This window comes from Chiroxiphia lanceolata, chromosome W (assembly GCF_009829145.1).
Source record: "Chiroxiphia lanceolata isolate bChiLan1 chromosome W, bChiLan1.pri, whole genome shotgun sequence".
Classification (NCBI taxonomy): domain Eukaryota; kingdom Metazoa; phylum Chordata; class Aves; order Passeriformes; family Pipridae; genus Chiroxiphia; species Chiroxiphia lanceolata.
In genome coordinates this window covers 5,850,989-5,870,404 of record NC_045670.1, presented here as the reverse complement: position 1 = coordinate 5,870,404, position 19,416 = coordinate 5,850,989, and the positions used below count along the sequence as shown (strand labels likewise).

General features: G+C 39.4%; 1 protein-coding gene across 1 annotated transcript in view; it reads right to left on the bottom strand.

Annotated features, from left to right (window-relative positions):
* The window catches only part of LOC116779979 (F-BAR domain only protein 2-like), a 214,269-nt gene that overhangs the window by 15,068 nt on the left and 179,785 nt on the right, over positions 1-19,416 (bottom strand). Inside the window, exons 13-20 of the mRNA XM_032674481.1 lie at positions 18,018-18,196; positions 17,427-17,441; positions 17,001-17,025; positions 16,137-16,179; positions 15,407-15,501; positions 10,090-10,193; positions 5,509-5,638; positions 2,827-2,938 (exon numbers count right to left, since the gene is read on the bottom strand). Coding sequence (XP_032530372.1) covers positions 2,827-2,938; positions 5,509-5,638; positions 10,090-10,193; positions 15,407-15,501; positions 16,137-16,179; positions 17,001-17,025; positions 17,427-17,441; positions 18,018-18,196 — 703 coding nt within the window. The remainder of the gene's footprint in view (positions 1-2,826; positions 2,939-5,508; positions 5,639-10,089; positions 10,194-15,406; positions 15,502-16,136; positions 16,180-17,000; positions 17,026-17,426; positions 17,442-18,017; positions 18,197-19,416) is intronic.

The window sequence follows — 19,416 nt, the reverse complement described above, 5'->3', positions numbered from 1 at the left end:
TCAACACAGATGAGGGACCAAGGGGGTCTCAGTGCCCTGAGCTGGAGGACCATGACTGTGAGAATGATCAACTCCCAGTCGACCCTGAACTTGTGAGGGATCTGTTGCTCCAGCTGGATCCCTATAAATCAATCCATGATGGGATTCATCCGAGAATTCTCAAAGAACTGGCTGATGTCATCACAGAGCCTCTCTCAATGATTTTTGAGTGGTCTTGGGAATCTGGAGAGGTCCAGACTGAATGGAAGCTGATGAACCTTGCCCCAATTTTCAAGAATGGTAAGAAGGAGGACCCCAGAAACTACAGGCCTGTCAGTCTGTGGTAGTTTGGTCTAGGCCTTCCTTGGTGACCAGTTTGTAACCAAGGAAGGGTCCAGATTTACCCAGTATTCCCTACGATTTTTACGTAAGCCAGACTATAAGAAGAAAGGAGGGAAGGCCTTCGCTGCCTTTCCTTCTGGCGGCTTGGAGGTGCAGGTTCCCTGCTGTTGAGTCTGTCGTGTTGGGGAGCGAGGCCTGGTAAGGCCATGTCGACCTTGGGAGACGGAGGTTGCCGGCAATCGTTCCAGCATGACTCTCCGTTGTCCCAAGGAGAGTAGTAAGATAGTTTTTTGCCAATTCTTTTAGTTACTAGATATTGGGCTACTAATCAGGATATATATATATATATATTTTATTTTGATTTTGTTCCTTTTCCCTTCCCCCTTCCCTTTCCCTTGTGAAATTGTATATATATTTCAATTGTATATAACTGTAACATAAGTGTAAATATATTTATATATATTACTTTAACTGTCTCTCTCTCGTTTCGGGTTTTCTTGGTTGTTTTTCTCCCTCTTCTCCCTGAGGTTTGGGGGGGGGACAGACTTCTTATGGTAAGGTTTGGAGACTTGGCAGGGAGCCAACTTCAAACCATATCACAGTCTCACTTCAGTGCCCAGTAAAATCATGGAGAATCTGGGAGGTATTGAAAAACACCTGAAAGACCTGGTCACAGCCAGCATGGTTTCAATGACACGAAAGTCCTGCTTGTCAAACCTGGTTTCCTTCTACAACAGGGTAACCCACCTAGTTGATCTAGGAAAGCCAGTAGATAAAATGTTTTCAGACTTCAGTAAAACTTTTGATACTATCTCTCACAGTTTCCTTCTGGACAAAATGTCCAGTACACAGTTGGATAACCATGTTATGTAGTGGGTGAGCAACTGGCTCAGGCAAAAGAGTTATAGTGAATGGGGTAACATCAGGCTGGCGACGGGTCAGTAGTGGGGTTCCACAGGGCTCCACCCTCGACCCAGTTCTCTTCAACATCTTCATTAACAACTTGGATGTAGGACTCAAAGGAATATTAAGTAAGTTTGGCAATGACACTAAATTGGGAGGAGCTGTCAACTCCCTCAAGGGCAGAGAGAACCTGCAGAGAGACCTCAACAAATTAGAGAGATGGGCAATCACCAACTGTATGAAGTTTAACAGGGGAAAGTGCCGGATTCTGCACCTGTGACAGGGCGACCCTGGATGTTCATACAGACTGGGGAATAAGATGCTGGAAAGCAGTGCCTCAGAAAGGCACCTGGGGGGTCCTGGTCTATGGGCAAGTTGAATATGAGTCAACACTGTGCCCTGGCAACCAGGAGGGCCAACCATGTCCTGGGGTGCATCAGGCAAAGCATCGCCAACCAGTCAAAAGAGGTGATTATCCCACTCTACTCTGCACTGGTGTGGCCTCACCTCAAGTACTGTGTGCAGTTTTGGTCACTGCAATATAAGAAAGACATAAAGTTATTAGAGAGCATCCAAAGGAGGGCCACAAGGATGGTGCAGGGTCTGGAGGGGAAGGCACTGAGGAGCGGCTGAGGTCACTTGGTTTGTTTAGCCTGGAGGAGACTGAGGGGAGACCTCATTGCAGTCTTCAACATCCTCATGAGGGGAAGCAGAGGGGCACATACCAATCTCTTCATTTTCGTGACCAGTGACAGGACTCAAGGAAATGGCATGAAGCTGAGTCAGGGGAGGTTTAGGTTGGATATCAGGAAAAGGTTCTTCACTCAGAGGGTGGTTGGGCACTGGAACAGGCTCCCCAGGGAAGTGGTCACAGCACCAAGCCTGTAAGAATTCAAGAAGCATTTGGACGCTTTCAGGCACATGGTGGAATTCTTGGGGTGTCCTGCACAGGGCCAGGATTTGGAGTCAGTGATCCTCATGGGTCCCTTCCCACTCAGTATATTCTATGATTCTATGATCTTTAACATTCCTTCCAACCCTAATAATTCTATGATTCTATGATCTTTAAAATTCCTTCCAACCCTAACAATTCTATGATTCTAAAATCAATTTCAAATGATGGCAATTTTGCACTATGACAACCTATTATCACTTTTAACTTGGAAATCAGAGGAAATAAGAAAAATGTTTAACTGGTTAAGCATACAGTAGTATGGGTGGTTATTTTTCAGACTTTGAAAACATGGCACAACTATGCTTTGCAAAGGCCTAAGTAGCATATCAAACAGTGTGACAGAGGGAATGAGGTACTCTTAAGCTGCCCAAATTTACATATAGCACCTACCTGACTATAATAGAAACCCTTCTCATTTTCAGTGTTCTCACTGAACACATTTTTGTAAAGCAGGGATATATGAACTGCTAGTTAGATGCAGGTCAATGGAGAGTGATAAGTCACTGCTGTCACTTATATCAGAGGAAAAAACCCCATGAATCCGTCTTCTAATGTATATGCATTTTCCTCCAAAATATTAAAAGTACAACCAGTGCATTTTTTTATTGGAACTTATTACATTCAAAACAATTTACTATTTAACTAACTTTGTGGGATCTGCTCCTTTAAAGTAGGCGTTAACAGACTCAGTAAGGGCTACTGCAACAGGCACGGTATCCTGGTTTCCAAGTCTCACAGGGTTGGGACCACGTGAAACACCTAGAATACATACAGTGTATAGGTTTAATTTTCAAAAAGCTTAGCAATAGATTTCATAATGGTTGACTACATCTGTTATTTTTACAAGGGGTTACTACCATCATGATCACAGCAGAGTCTGAAATATTACTTGAAAAGCATGTAGAAAAATATAAACATAGTATAGTACAATCGCACCATCATAACACTGCTTAGCAGCCTAGAAAAACAGAACTATAAATATGACATTTTGTAAATAGACAGACACAAGGAAATACATATGAGACAGAGGAACACTGCATTAAAATGGCTACTGATGAAACTGAAGTCAACAGATCCAAAGAAAAGTACATGTTAACTACAATACTTTAAAAAAAGTCCCTACTGTATACTTATAGTATGGAAAAATGTATGATAAAAATAGTCACAGAAATGCAAAGAATTCAGTTGGGTTACATATGAACATAAATGGAGATACATTAATATTACTCCACATAAGTGAACTGTTGAACATTCTTTTAACTATTTCAGCCAACAAAGATTACAATTCCCAAGTAGAAATTGTTGGAGAAGTATTTTGCAAAGTTTTTCATAGTAAACATTCTGGGAGTACCTTGGAGGTACCTGGAAATACATATCAGTTTACAAGAAAAATAATTACCAGACCTGTGTTCAACCTTCACAGATGTCTGTGCCTACACAACAAAGTTGCAATGCATAGCTATAAAAAATAACTCAGACCTCAGTTAAGACTTTTTGAAATGATTGAAGTATCAATTGCAAATTGACAAAACCAGTTGTCATGGGATTTTACTTTTCAGTAGTGTTTTATATGTGTACTGAATATAAAAGACAATACTTGAAGTTCTATCTTTTAGTGCAATAGTGTAGTGGAGAGCATCTTACTAATTTTTTTGTACCACTGGTAAAACAACCTGTATCACATGCCTACTGCAAGCTCTCAGAAGGACAGGATGTCACAGAGCTGTGCCAAGGCAGACTCATGGTATCTCAGGCTGCAGTCCAACTCACAGGTCCAGTTCTAGGACCTTCAGCAACACCAGCAAAAAAACAAAGTATTTCAAGCAAAAATGCATGTTATAGATGTTAAACAATTTAATAAATAAAAAAACCCATTGCAAATGAAAACAAGGCTAAAGAATAAAAGAAATTCAATTATGCATGTCTACAAGTTCATTTGGAACAAGATAATTATAGTTAACTCTCCATTATTCAGAACAAATGGAGTAAGGGAAACATTGGATTGTGCGAAAGCCAAAAGAGTACAGACAGTAATGCAGAGTATATCCTCATGTCCCAAAATCATTCAGCCATCTGCACTGCCCTTTCCAGCTCTCCAGAACTATTTAATTCATACAATCAGTGCAGGTGAAACTGGTCTTGTTTATTTTTCCTAGGCCAGGTTAATAACCATGTCAAACTCTGGTGTCAGCACACACCTCCTTACCTCCTCCTTCACCTCACAATTTCGCTCTGTCACTGTCTCCAGTAACACACATAGAGCTGAGGCTATTGATGCTGCTGCCACCAGTTTCTAGTTCCTTGACACCACTGCTGAGGCCTGAGGAGGTAAGCCTGGATGGACTCTGGCAACCAAAATATCAGTTATCTTTCTATGATGCTTCTCAGCATTTGAGAAACTGGTGGACACTGAACTGTGCCAGCATTTCAACAGCTAAGGTTAGGCAGACTTTACTAGCTTTGGTCCTGCACAGGGTAGAAACAGCTGCATTACTTTCAATGCAGAACTCCTGATAGAAGCAGTGCAGATGCTCTTCTGAGGTTCTGAGCCTGGGTGAGGAATCCTTGACATCAGTAACATTCATAACTGAGTGTTAATTCAAGAGTCTGATTTAACTCGGGAGTAAAGTGGTAATAGTGTTCAGGAACGCAATACTTCAAATCTACTACAGAAACAAGTTAAAATGTCTTAACCCACCCACAAATAATCCCCCTCTCCCATCCCACAAGTCTCCTTGTATTTTTTCTGAAATTAGTGGTAGCACAGGAAGACTCATTTGCTTTTCATCTTCATCTTTATTGTTTGGTTGGTTGTTTTGCTTTTACTAAACATCTCTGTTTAGCTTATATACTTCACTAACTTGAAGAAAAAGGTGCATTAGTTTCACATTTTTGGAAACTGCAATTACAGGATAACAAACAAAATAAAAATAACATAAAAATAACTCAATTTTGTGAACATTTATATTAGTTCCAATTTATCAGTATCCCAAAATACTTCTGTACATATACAATAATGTCTTCTGAACAAATATATAGCATTGTGCTTGATGAATAGACAGCACACCAAATACAAATTAATGGAATATTTTAATTTTGAAAAATATTTCACTTAAGAACATACCATAATTGGATCTATGGTCTAATCTAGTCAAATCCACTGTCCTGTCTCTCAGGTCATTTAGAAGCAGGTATTGCAAAGAATGCTTGAAGTATCTAGACTGAACTCACATATGGAACAACCAACTACAAGGAATGGTTCTCCTAACAAGTGGAACTCAGTGGCAGAATGTTACCATTTCTAAAATGAATTAAAATGGTTAACTTACCAACTGTAGGTGTGTTTGCTGTACTGAGGGAAACAGAAGAGGATATTGAGGAACTGCTCTCTGCATGTGCCAAGGGAGCTGCAGGTAGTGGACTTGAGTTAGAGGTCAATGGAGGGTTGAATGGCCTAGGCTGAACACAAGAGATCGCAAGAGTATTACAGAGACAGAAAGTGGTTTTAAAAAGATGAAAAAAGACTGTAAATAGTTCTTCATTTCATTCTCAAATCAATTTAATAGTGTTTCTAAACATCTTTCTTTTAATGTTTTATCTATTCTAGCTTTAATGTAAAACAGAGAACCCACATTTTCTATGGGAATCAATCCCATTATTTCAGAGTTTATCATTATTAATTTTTTTTGCCTGGTTCGGTAAGTCTAATGTATTTGATTATGTAACAGTCATGTATATGTGTGCAGCTAATGTGCACTTTCGGAGCTAAAGGAGCGATACTAACAAAATGGAAGTGAGTCCAGCAGAGGGCAACTAAAATAGTTGAGAACTGGAGGATATGAGAGAGAGGGAGAGGCTGAAGGACTTGGGTTTATTCATCCTGGAGAAGCCTAAGAAGAGATCTACTAGCAGTCTTTCACTAGCTACAAAGAAGATGAAGCCAGGTTCTATTCAGAGGTGCAAGAGCTATAAGAAAGGAAATTTCAGCTGAACATAGGGAAGAAATTCCTTCTTGTAACCTTGTGGTTAAGCCCTGGGACAGGTTGCCCAAAGATGTTGAAAGATCTCCTTCTTGGAAGATTTTCAAAACTCAGCATGTCTCTAAGCAACCTGATGCAATTTTGAAGTTAACCCTTCTCTGAGCAGGAGATTGGTCTAGAGGAGATCTTCATAAGTCCCTTCCACCCTAAATCTGTGGATAGTTTTATGACCCATTTAACTGTTAAGGTATTAATTTAAAATAACTAATGAACAATTTGGGATAATCCTATCTAAAAGGTATGGAACTCCTGAAGCATCTGTTTTGGTTGGGTAATTTTTTTTTTTTTGGTTCTATCACACTTGTCACTGAGTATATGACTTTTATATGGATTGTGGGAATTGTAAAAGGAGGCAACATATAATGAAGACAACTCGCAATCTTCCACTTACATCCAGATAATAGCCAATTTCTAAAACATGTAACTTTTCGCAGAATCATACTTTATAGAACAAACATACTTTATAGAATAATACCAGCTAAATTCTTCTCTTTAATTCTGATGATATCAAGAACAGATTTCTTGGTCTAAGAGAAATTACTACAATTTTATATTGGAATGAGAAAATAATCTCCAAATGAACCCTACTCTGACCTTATACCATTACAGAAAAGCAAAGGAGTTAAACAATGTTTCAGTTTTGTTAAAGCATAAGACCAGATTTTTTTTTCCATAATGAGAATACGGTGAAAGTATCTTGCTACTTTGAAAGACAATAAGAGGATCTTACTACAGTAAAATTTTTCCAAGTCAGTAAGTCAAATGAAACCCAAAGAATCATAATATTCATAGAAGACATTAAGCATGGCTTGACCTGATATGCTGTCTGGGTATTTGCATTCTTTGCCACATTCCTTATCAGTATGTGGACCTGCACTGCAAGCAGTGAGCAGAGATGGAAGCAGCAATGCAACCTATCACTGTCCGGATGGGCAGCTGCTGAAATCTGCCACCTCCCTTCTCCACCAACCAGCACCAAGGGCAGGGTGAAGTCATAGAGCTACTTGTATTAAAACATGACTGATAAAGATCTACCTAATAACACTCATTCCCCAAAGCTTTGGTGATATCCCTAAATCAACTGAGTTTTGTTAATTATTTCACTAGTATTTCATATTTTGAAAATTTTAATCCTACACATATGCTAACCTTTAATTTTCAAGATATTGATTTGTTCAATTAGAAACATTCAGTTGATGCAAAATTTATGTTTTGGACCTTTTTAGTTCAGTTAAGAATTATTTTGTTATAGTAACATGTTTATCATGAACAACTTCATGCCTATCCAGCAATAGTGAAAATCTGAGTATGTGATTCCCTGAACATTGTCTAGAAAGTAACTCCACTGTAACAATGTGTAGTGGTTTAACCCCAGTTGGCAACTAAGTATCACATAGCTGTTCCCTCACCCCCCCTGCCCCCAGTGGGGAGGAGAATCAGAAAGGAAAGGTAAGCCTCATGGGTTGAGATAAGATTTTATCAGGTTTGTGTGACAAGGCTTTGGTAGTGGTTTCTGGTGAGAAGCTGCTGAAAGCTTCCCCCATGTCTGACAGAGACAATGTCAGCCAGCTGCAAGACGGACCCACCTCCGACCAAGGTTGAACCAATCAGAGATGGTAGTAACGCCTCTGCGATAACATATTTAAGAAGGGAAAAAGTTATTGCACAGAAGAAAATTGCAACCAGAGAAGAGAGGAGTGAGAATACGTGAGAGAAACAACTCTGCAGACACCAAGGTCAGTGAAGAAAGAGGGGGAGGAGGTGCTCCAGGTACTGGAGCTGAGATTCCCCTGCAGCCTGTGGTGCAGTCCATGGTGGAGCAGAGATCCACCTGCAGCCCACAGAGGACCCCAGGCCAAAGCAGGTAGATGCCAGAAGGAAACTGTGACCCCATGGGAAACTTGCACTGGAGCAGGCTCCTGGCAGGACCTGTGGTCACATGGAGAGAAGGAACCCATGCTGAAGCAGCTTTGCTGGCAGGACTTGTGACACTGTGGAGGACCCATGCTGGAGCAGTCTGTTCCTGAACGACTGCATCCTGTGGAAAGGGACCCATGCTGGAGCAGGGGAAGGAGTCCTCCCCCTGAGGAGGAAGGAGAGGCAGAAACAATATGTAACCTAACAGTAACCCCCATTACCTGTCCCCTTGTGCTGCTGGGGGGGAGGAGTTTGAGATTCGGGAATAAAGTTAAACCTGGGGAGGAGGGAGGAGTGGGGAGGTGGTTTTAATATTTGTTTTACTTATTATCCTGCTCTGATTTGATTGGTAAAACATTCAATTACTTTCCCAAAGTCGAGTCTTTTTTGCCCGTGATGGTAATTGGTGAGTGATCTCTCCCTGTCCCTATCTCAACTCATGAACCTTTCATTATATTTTCTCTCCCCTGTCCAGTTAGGGACGGGAGTGATAGAGTGGCTTTGGTGGGCACCTGGCATCCAGCCAAAGTCAATCCACCGTAAAGAACAATTTAATAATTGAAACAAACAAGCAAAAAGATAAAACCAATATAATAATAATAATGGTAAGACAGGGGAGGAGACAGAGAGAGTAACAGAAACCAAGAGAAACAAGTGATGCACAATACAGTTGCTCACCACCCACTGACTGATGCCCAGACCATCGCCAAGCAGTGATCAGTCCCTACCAACCAACTCCCCCCAGTTTATATACTGGGCATGACATTCTATGGTGTGAAATATCCCTTTGGCCAGTTCAGGTCACCTATCCTGGCTATGCTCCCTCCCAGCTTCTTGTGCAGCTCCTCACTGGAAGAACATAAGACACTGAAAAGCCCTTGACTCAGTGTAAGCAGTGTTCAGCAAAAACCAAAACATCAGTGTGTGTAACAACCAGATAATATAGAAATGCAAAAAATAATGTTTTACCATTGTTTCTGCCTGTCAAAACTTCCTACCAAAAATTCTCTGTCAACTTTCTGCCAGAAGTTCTCACCAGAGTTTCCTGTTGGAGTTTTCCTGCCAAAAAATCCTGCTATTGTTTATAGAATAGGGCTACATGCCAGGAAACCACGTACAAACTCCTTTGAACACTATAAAAGTTGAGGAAAGATTTTGGAAAATCAGGGAGAGGAAAGGGAGAGAACTCTTTACCGTAGCCAAGAATCTCTCCCCAACTCCCCCTCACCTTTTCTCTGCCACCACATGCTGCCTGCCTGTTACCGGAGACTGAAACTCTGCCGGACTGGAGAGAACTGAGACCCACCATGCCACATGCGTGAGTTAAATCTTATCCTTCTACCCTTACCATATTTCTGACGGTTGAAAGGTGCTGCTGAATCGGGACCCTGCACGGCTTGGGACAGGGCTCAACGTGAGCAGTGAAGCCACACATCCTGGCTGCATTCCAGAGGACTAAAGCTGCTAAGACACCCCCCCACCCCCCCCTGCAGCTAAAGAGATAACATCGAAAAGCGACAGAGACAGAGAAAAAAAAAGGCAGAAACTGTTTCTCCCCCCCCACTCCAGCTCGGTGGAAAGGCAGTTTTGGTGGTATCTTTCCTATGCTTCTAGAAGTAATCTTAGCTTTCTCCAACCTTTTCTTATTTTTTCCTCCATCTCTGCATCTCTTAGCAATTAATAAAATCAGTTTTTGGTATCAACAGATAACTTGCATGACTTTTAATTTTACTCAGGGGAATATTCGAATCTGAAGTTCTTTCTGCAACATTTAAGCAGATTGTAACAGTGTATTATCAGCATTATTCTCCTACGGAATCCAAAACACAGCACCGTGCCAGCTACTGAGAAGAAAATTAACTCCGATCCCAGCTGAAACCAGGACACCATGTAAATTATATATCTGAAATTGAGTACAATGGAGAATTAAAAAACCCAACAATCAATACATACTATTTCATTAATTCCACTAAATTTCCCTGTAGACAATTTTGGTGATGAAGTAGGCCTTGGAGCGGGGACAATGGTGCCTACAGAAAGACGATTTGTGGGTCTTGCTGAAAGAAAGCAAATTTAAAATCAATATTAGAAAGATCACATAAATATGTACTCACTTGAACAGAATAACTGGAAATTCTATTAAAAGTTCCTATTTTACAAGCTCCATTTTGTAAAATTTACCATTAATCATAAATGTTTTTAAAATAGGGTCATGTGATACCCTGAAAAAGTGACTCTAAAAATGGCATCATGAGTTTTCTCATTCCTCTTGAATGATTTTAAACCAACTATTCTCAGAGGTTTGAGTGTAAAAAGATGGTTTTACCCAAGTTCCCTTTTGTGTATAGTCTATATGGATTCAGAATACAGGACAGTCTTTCATGTCTAACCACAAATGGATAATTCAGTGGGAAAGGCATATAGTGCTTTTGGAAAACTCCATAAAAGAGTTTGGCAAAATAAACACCTGAAGAAAAGTACAAAGATCAGTGTTTACAGAGTCATTGGGTCATCTACCACCACCACCTGCAACTCTTAGAACACTTCCATCAACGCTGTCTCTGTACAATCCTAAACATCCACTGGTCAGATTATGTGACTAATATGCCTGTTCTAGAACAGGCAGTAGTTACAAGTATTGAGGCCATGTTGCTGAGAACACAGCTGCATTGAGCAGGACACGTCTCAAGGATGAAGGACCACCGCCTCCCTAAGATTGTGCTTTATGGTGAACTTGTCACTGGTTGCCGTAAGAGAGGAACCCCGAAGAGAAGATACAAGGACTCCCTGAAGCAACATCTCAACCTTGGCCATATTGATCAACATAACTGGTCTACTCTGGCCTCCAATCGCAAGGCCTGGAGACACATCATCTATAACGCTGCTGATGCTTTTGAGAAAGCACACAGGATCACCCTCGAGGAGAAAAGACAACACAGAAAGAATCGTATCTTGTCGATACCACCTAAGGAGTCCTTCTGCTGTGCCTTTTGCAACTGGTCTTGTCTATCTCGTATTGGCCTTTTTAGCCACCAGCGCGCTTGTAGCAAATGTGGATAGACCCCTTCCCAAATCTTCATTTGCGAAGCCTAGCCATGATGATGAATTCAGTGGAAAGTCATATTTGGTTCTGGCTGACAATAGCATAACTGTTTACATCAAATTATACCCTCTGAAATCCCACTGACTTCAATAAGTATACACCAGCATAACACATAAATTACTCTGTTGCTTGCAGGAACACAGCAACTCCATATTATCTCTTAACCAAGATATGAGAAGTAAAAAGCAGTTAAAAAATACTGCCCTCGTATCCTTCTAAACCTAACAGACACAACTAACAGATAGTGGCAACGGTACAAAGATGCTACTTTTACATAGTTACTTTTCCAAATTGAACTGTACTTCAAAATAAATGTTAGATGCCAGCCAACGAGTATGACAGATTTAAAATTAACTTCAAAATAGACTGAAACCCTAATATATGACTATGTTGTTGGAGCACATCCTATCATCTCCCTCAGATTATTCTGGATGGTTCTTCTTTAATCAAATCAGTTAATTTTATTTAAAAATATAACTTTTAAGTATGGAATTTTCTCAGGAATTCAGTATAACTCTGCCATAATTCAAGTATTGGAGTTTCGACACTTACTTGGAAAGAAACAAATTAGGCTAATACTGACCACATCCACCTTAAGAGATGCAAACTCAAATGTTCCCAAGTAAATTCACTTCTGAAACATCAGTCATTCCTTTAAAATTCTTCTTATGCCCAGGAAGACAGTGTATGCTAAACATTAAGTAGTCTGCTTCAGTATCACAGGTATTTAGTGAGTTATGGTTCACTTGCCCAAATGCACTTTTCCTTTGCCCTATAAGCATGTAGCATTGCCACAATATCATCCACGCTTCAAAATGCTGGGTGTTAAAAAGGAATAGTTTCAAATCCAAATTATTTAACTTTATTTAATCTGAAAACATCTATACATTCCTATTTCTACAAAAGCAAAACTCTCAACAGTTGAGAAAAAAAATGCTTTTAATTAGTTTGAATTTTTTTTATTTCAAGCAGTATATTTATTTCATTGTCCTTACTTTAAATGAAGTTGGTGCTAACAAGCAGTTTAGTACATTCTAAGTAAGAATCATGGAATCGTTTAGGTTGAAAAAGACCTCCAAGATCATCAAGTCCAACACTAAACCATGTCCCCAAGTGCCACATCTACATGGTTTTTAAATCCCTCCAGGGATGATGACTCCACCACTACCTGGAGCAACCTGTTCCAATGCTTGACAACCCTTTCAGTGAAGAAATTTTTCCTAATATCCAACCTAAACATCCCCTGGTGCAACTTGAGGTCATTTCTTCTTGTCCTGTCACTTGTTACCTGGGAGAAGAGACAAACCCCCTCTATAGAGCCTTCCTACCCTCCAGCAGGTCAACGCTCCTGCCCAACTTGGTGTTGTCTGTGAACTTGCTAAGAGCACACTTGGTCCACTTGTCCAAATCATTGATAAGGATATTAAACAGAACTGGCCCCAATACCAAGCCCTGGGGAACCCCACTTGTGACTGGCCACCAGCTGGATGTAGCACCATTCACCACCAGCAAAGAATGCACCTGTCCAAGACATGGGCTGCAGCTTCTCCAGGAGAATTCTGTGGTAAACACTGTCAAAGGCTTTACTGAAGCCCAGATAGACAACATCCACAGCCTTTCCCTCATGCACTAAGCAGATCACCTTCCCTTAGAAGGAGATCAGGTTAGTCAAGCAGATCCTGCCTTTCCTAAACCCATACTGGTTGGGCCTGATCCCCTGGTTGTCCTGCATGTGCCACATGACGGCATATGATCTGCTCCATAACCTTCCCTGGCACCGAGGTCAGACTGATGGACCTGTAGTTTCCTGGATCCTCCTTCTGGACCCTCTTTAGATGGGCATCACATTTGCTAACTTCCAGTCAACTGGGACCTCCCCAGTTGACCAGAACTGCTCATAAATGTTTGAAAGTAGCTCAGTAAGCTCTTCTGCCAGCTCCCTCTACTCAGATCTCATCTGGTCCCATAGACTTATGTGGGTCTAAGTGGCATAGCAGTTCACTGACCGTATCCCCATGGATTATGGGGACTGTCTCTGTCTTCTAGTTCAGGGCTCTGGGTACCCTGAGAACAACTGGTCTTGTAATTAAATATATATATGTATATATAAAATTTATCCTTAAATATATTACAAATGTGGATCCAGTAGCCATCTTATCTGGATATCTAATTGAGAAGGAGACAATGTAATGAATTCTGTAAGTTAGATTTGTTATAAAACATAACTTTTAAGGAATATGAAGTGGAGGAATAATAAGTTGCACTTAAAACCCTAATGGTTACTTAGCAATGTTGGTTGCTACTAAGAGGACATGACTAAAGCCAAGAAGAATTAGCACTAGTTGAACAAAATTCTCCTATTGATATATGTATTCTTTCTCACTCATCTTCAATTTGTATGAGCAGGTACAGATGAAAACAGAAAGTCATGACTGTGAACAAAAAAGTAAGGTCTATAATAATTTTTGGAAAAGGAATACCCAGCTAAAAGAAACAATAACCACTTCCTTTCTCAGGTGCATGGGAGGAGAAGAGTCTCTGCATTAAGACAGTAGGGGTTGGAAAATAGACATGCAGTAGGCAGACTGAAGAGAACTATGAAACAGAGTATGTTACTGTTACTAAATAGTAGATTCCACCTTAAATCCCCTGAGATAATCAACATAAATAATTTAAGTGAATACTTTTAGTAAGCAGGTCTTAACATAGCACTAATATCTGGTTTTGTTTTGGTATCTCCTTCCTCTTTCTGAACTAGTTTCTCAACATCTCCTGCTCTCAGTCTCTTCAACACAGTTTTAAGATGCTCCAGCGGAGGTTTAGGTTAGAAATTAGGAAGAAGCTCTTTACAGAGAGAATGTATGGCCAGTCTTCGCGAACGAAGATTTGGGAAGGGTCTTTACCCTTCGAGCCTGCGCAGTGGATTTTTTAGGTGAGACACAGTGTGCGCTGAGCTGAGCCCACCCTTTAATCCTAAGGTTCATCTACCGGGGCCGAGCAAGCTTGGACAGTGGCAGTGAGGTCCTCAGGACGTAGGTTTGTTTAGAGTGACCTTCTCTTAGATGGATGGCCTTATAGGGCTGACGAGCTCCATCTGCCCGGGGGAGTGCCCTGACCGGGAATCGAACCCGGGCCGCGGCAGTGAAAGCGCCGCATCCTAACCACTAGACCACCAGGGGACAGAGAGAATGATTTGGCATTGGAATGGGCTGCCCAGGGAGGTGGTGGAGTCACCATCCCTGGAGGTATTTAAGAAGAGACTGGATGTGGCACTTAGTGCCATGGTCTAGTAGACAAGGTGGTGTTAGGTCAAAGGTTGAACTTGATGATCTCAGAGGTCTTTTCCAACCTAGTCGATTCTGTGATTCTGTGAACACACAGAGTCAATTACATGCTATTTTGCCTCCCTCTCCCTTACTGCCTTTTGAATGGAAAAATCAATATTGCCTGTTTCTGTAAACATCCCCCCCCTTCAAGACCAAGTTTCAGGAAAGCCTGTCAGTATCCCGCCCACACTAATATACTCCAAAATCCTGTGCCCAAAATTCACAAACACAGTTTCAACCCCTTCCCCTCCACCTCCCATACTCCTCAGCCCACCCTCTTCCTCCCAATACACCTACTCTCAGGTGGTGCCAGGAATTCCCCCTTAATTCCAGACTCAGTCCTGACATTTTTCTCCCACCCACACATCTAACAGATTCATGGTTTCCTACAGGAAACAAATTCCTCACAGCAAAACTCCACAGTGGCTTTGTGCTGATACCTTAACAGGCTTTCCTAGAAAGAAGAAACCTACCCCTGTTCACAGTGCCAGTTCAGCATCTCTCAGGTACTGTGACAACCTCCACTTAATTTACCAACTTTGTAAAAATAGGATTCTATTCTTCCTCCAGCATAGATGATCATTTTTTGTAATGAGAGAAAAAAAAGACAAAAGCAAGATAGAATTTTCCTAAGGTTTCTAGTGTTCCCTTTTCCCCCTTGCTCCTTAGCTTGAAAGCCTGACATACTGCATTCCAAGTTGTGTATTACTCATAGGATACTGCTTTACAAAATTCTTTCATTTCAATAGTCAAAGCACATCTCCTTGCAATGACTAAAAAAGCAACAACAGAACATCCTGAAGAATACGCAGAAAACATTTTCTACTATGAAATATTTTACCTGAGGAGGATGAGGATACCATGAGGCCTGAAGAGGAAGATTCAAGAGAACTGCTTAAGAGTGGATTCCATGCCAGAAGGTCACTGTTTCCCTTTCTATAGTAAGCAGTACAATTAGAATATTAATGAAAGATGTATATACTCATAAAAATACAATTACAACTTTGGTAAATCATCTTCTGTATTAGTTAGCCTTTGCATTTCAAAATTAATAGTACTTACAAATTGCAGGTCAAGGAACTGATTTACACGTAAGGAAACTATCTGAACTGATAATCAGTGCAAGTTTGTGTGTGGACATATTTCATAATGTCAGTAAATTATTTTCATTTTCAACAAGACATACATCTACAAATCAGTTTGTTTCAGTATATACATATATGAGCAGCGCCCAAATTTGAGACTTTTAATCCTAAACACTTGACAATGGAACACTGTAAATATGATGGAAACCAAATCCCTCTTATTGAAAACCTGACATTTTGATAAAAACTAATATTTTGTAATCCCATAATTATAAATATGAATGAAGCAAACACATTAGAAGGGGAAAACAAGTGAATAAAAATTTCCATTGTTACATAATTACTCATTAACTCTTACAATACAATAAACACCTGATTTAAAATAGCAGTCAACTGATATTTCCAATAAGTCTCAGAGTCTTAGATTAAAATAAGACCAAATTCCCCCAAAACTACACTTGATATAATTTTAAAAGTTGAACTTACTCATTAGCGGGAGTAGAAAGCTTTGATTTTGTTAACTCTTCACCTAAGGAAAAGACACAGTATTATCACCACTAAAATAAAAATCTTTTAGCTTCATTATAAAAAGATAGCAAATGTTAATAGTCACAGTTCAAAACTAATTATGAATTATTAAAATGGAAAAGAGAAAATGGATTATCTCCTATAATATAAATTCAGATGCTCCTGAAATACCTTCTAAAAGGAGAGGACTAAACAGAGCAACACATTTCAGGAGGAAGTGTTGATCACTTGAAATTTCTTCCTTAAATTACACTATTTGCATCAATATTATTCTTCAGGAAACCTGGATTGGTTTCCCACTGAGAAAAACACTAGAGACTAATGCTCTGTCCTCTATCTCCATGGCCATATTTTATGGTTTTGACTATAAAACAGAGAGAGTGCTCTACTGTTTTGTGGGTGATACTCAACTTGTGCAGGTGGAAGGGTTTTAACAACTTACACAAGAGTAATTTCTACAGATATCCCCCCTCCCCCCTCTTTGGTTCTTGGACTTGTTCCTCATCACTGTCACAGACAGACTCATCTGTTTCTTAGAACAGGGAACAGCTGAGTATACAGAAAAAGAAGAGGCCTTTGGGTGGCTTCTACTAGCTACTTCGAAATTTTGACCAAATAACTTATTTTGTCTGTTGAATTTATTGTTAGTAGTTCAAATGCAAATATCATAAACGTACCTAGAATTGACAAGAGAAATACTTTTTCTACTTAAAATAGAAATACTTAATAAGTTTATTTCTTCAACAATCATTAAAAAAATATTTTCATGTCATGTTAAAAAAATTAATGTAAATAGACTAAAAGCTAAATATTCACACTTACTGGATGCATTTTGGTTAGTTTGTGCCTGAAACAGAAAAGAATAAATTCTATTGTCAACTGTCAAATAAAATACTTAATAGTCCCAGAGTTCTTATTTCAGCTTTCCATATGTTATTTTGCTTTGAATGCCAGGCAGACCATTTTGGAGCTTGCAGGAGACCAGAACATGAGCCAGGACAGAGCAACTAGTGCATACCCACAACACCAGTTGGAAAAGGCAGGAATGAAGACTGTAGAGCTGACAAAGGCAACAGTACGACTAAACCCCTTGACAGGCTGGGTCAGTAAAATTAAACAGTTTTTATATCACATAGTATGCTTGAGAGGTAAGAATAGAAACATTCCTAAGTTTTTCCCAATAACTTTCTCACATATTACACTTGGTGTTAATCTAAAAATGTGAATAAAAAGCCATTCTGTACTTACAGAACTCTGTTTCTGCTTTCATAATGTGGGGGGAGGGGAAGAGAAAAATAATCATTATTATTTTAATATGCATAATATTTTCCTTAAAATCAGGGCCATCTATATTGTGATGTGAATAATGTACTAGCATACTTTAACACTAGTTATTTGCAATATCATCCCACAGTATAAAGGATCATTCTGTAGTTTGACAGAATACATACAATAAAGCTACACTGTAAAAGTTATATGTATCCACATTATATGATCTGTTTTTAAGGTTTGTATATTATTGAATACAAATTAGTAAACTATGTTAAAAGCTATGCTCAACTAACTTCATATGTATTCAAATGTCTTGTGGTAGCAATAGCAAAGACAAGGACTAAGCACTCCCAAGACTCAAAGCAAAGTTAAAATCTGAGAGGGGGGAATTGCTTAACATCAAATTGCAATAAAGTGTATCAAAGATGACATAGTGCACAAAAAAAAAAAAAATCCTTGAACTTGAATCTAGAATAAATTCTGAACAGTAAAATATATGTAACACTAAAGATTCCTTACCACTTTTCTTCTATACTCATTAAAAATACAAGGAACAAAAGTACTTACAGATATTGCTGGAGAAAGAGCAATGTTCCCTATAGATACTTTTAATTCATCCAAAGAAGGCATGGTATATTGAGAGTTATCATTTGTTTGGACAGGTTTTATTTCTACATGGAACCTCCTGGGTTCATCATCTTCAGAGTCAGAATCACTGGATGAATAGAAATGGTTCTTTTTGGTATGTTTTTCTTAGTTAAGGTAGAAGTACTTCAAATTCATCTGTCTGTGTTTCACAATTGCTCTCTACAAAATGGTCATATTAAGTAAACACCACAGATAAACAATGCTGCCTAAGCTCTTTGTACACTTATACAGACACTTCTATTATATCCACTGTTCAAAATTCACAACTCATAGTTAAAATTTAGTTTTTATAATCCATTCATCTTCATAATGGTATTCTGTTATCCAAGGCACAATATTATCTAACTGAATGGCTGTATATTTGAAAGTATTAGGATAAATGGTTATACAGTAGCAACACTTCTGTATGTTAAATTTATGATTTGCAAGATTCAATGAAGGATCATAATGCATGTATGAAAAATCCTTTTAAACCAAGTGAGGGGAAGTCCCAACCTTTCTAATTAGCAATGAAATGCTCATGGTACTTGCACCAAGCTTAACAGTAGAGGAAGCAGTATCCACCATTACTTGCTCTTCTTACAGAGGCACTGAAAATTTAGCAGCAAAGGATGCCAGTTACACAGAAGGTTGCACGGTAAACTAAACCCCACCAGTCACTTAAAGCACTGTCATCCTTGGATAAAAAGGAATCACAATGACAACAACCCTCAAAATAAGCAAAAGATACAGATGAATTTAGCCTTGGTCCTTTATATGCACAGCAACTGCACTCAACAAAAGCTCTGAAATGCCTATGCTAAAAGATGCAGCTGTTTTGACAAGAAACAAGTTGAAATTTTTCCTCTGCTGAAACAGAAGTATCTTGCCACCTAGGGGGAACACGCATATTCTATAACTTACTTCTGTTATTTTCACTTGGAAATATGCCAACCATTAGAACAAAATCCCTTCAAAATACTCCCTAACAAAGATTAAACCCCTGAATCCTAAAGACATTCCAAATCCAATTCAACTGAAAGAAACCCTGAGATGTGGTAAGGAAAAAGTCAAATGTCTTCATCTTACAGGCTACCTGTCCCACAAAATGGATCACAACTGGAAAAGTAATTTTTCATTTCACCAAAAGATTTCTTGCCCTGAAAGCTATCACCAAGTTTCAAGATTCATTTCCTACGAATCAGGTAGTTCTTATAAGGTGGCATGAACTGGCCACTGAGGTTTTAAGTCTATTAAACAGTTACTGACAAAGATCAGTTTAGACCTGAATGCCATGAACTGAAAGGTCAGTCAGCAATTTTTAGGATGAGTGTTTTTT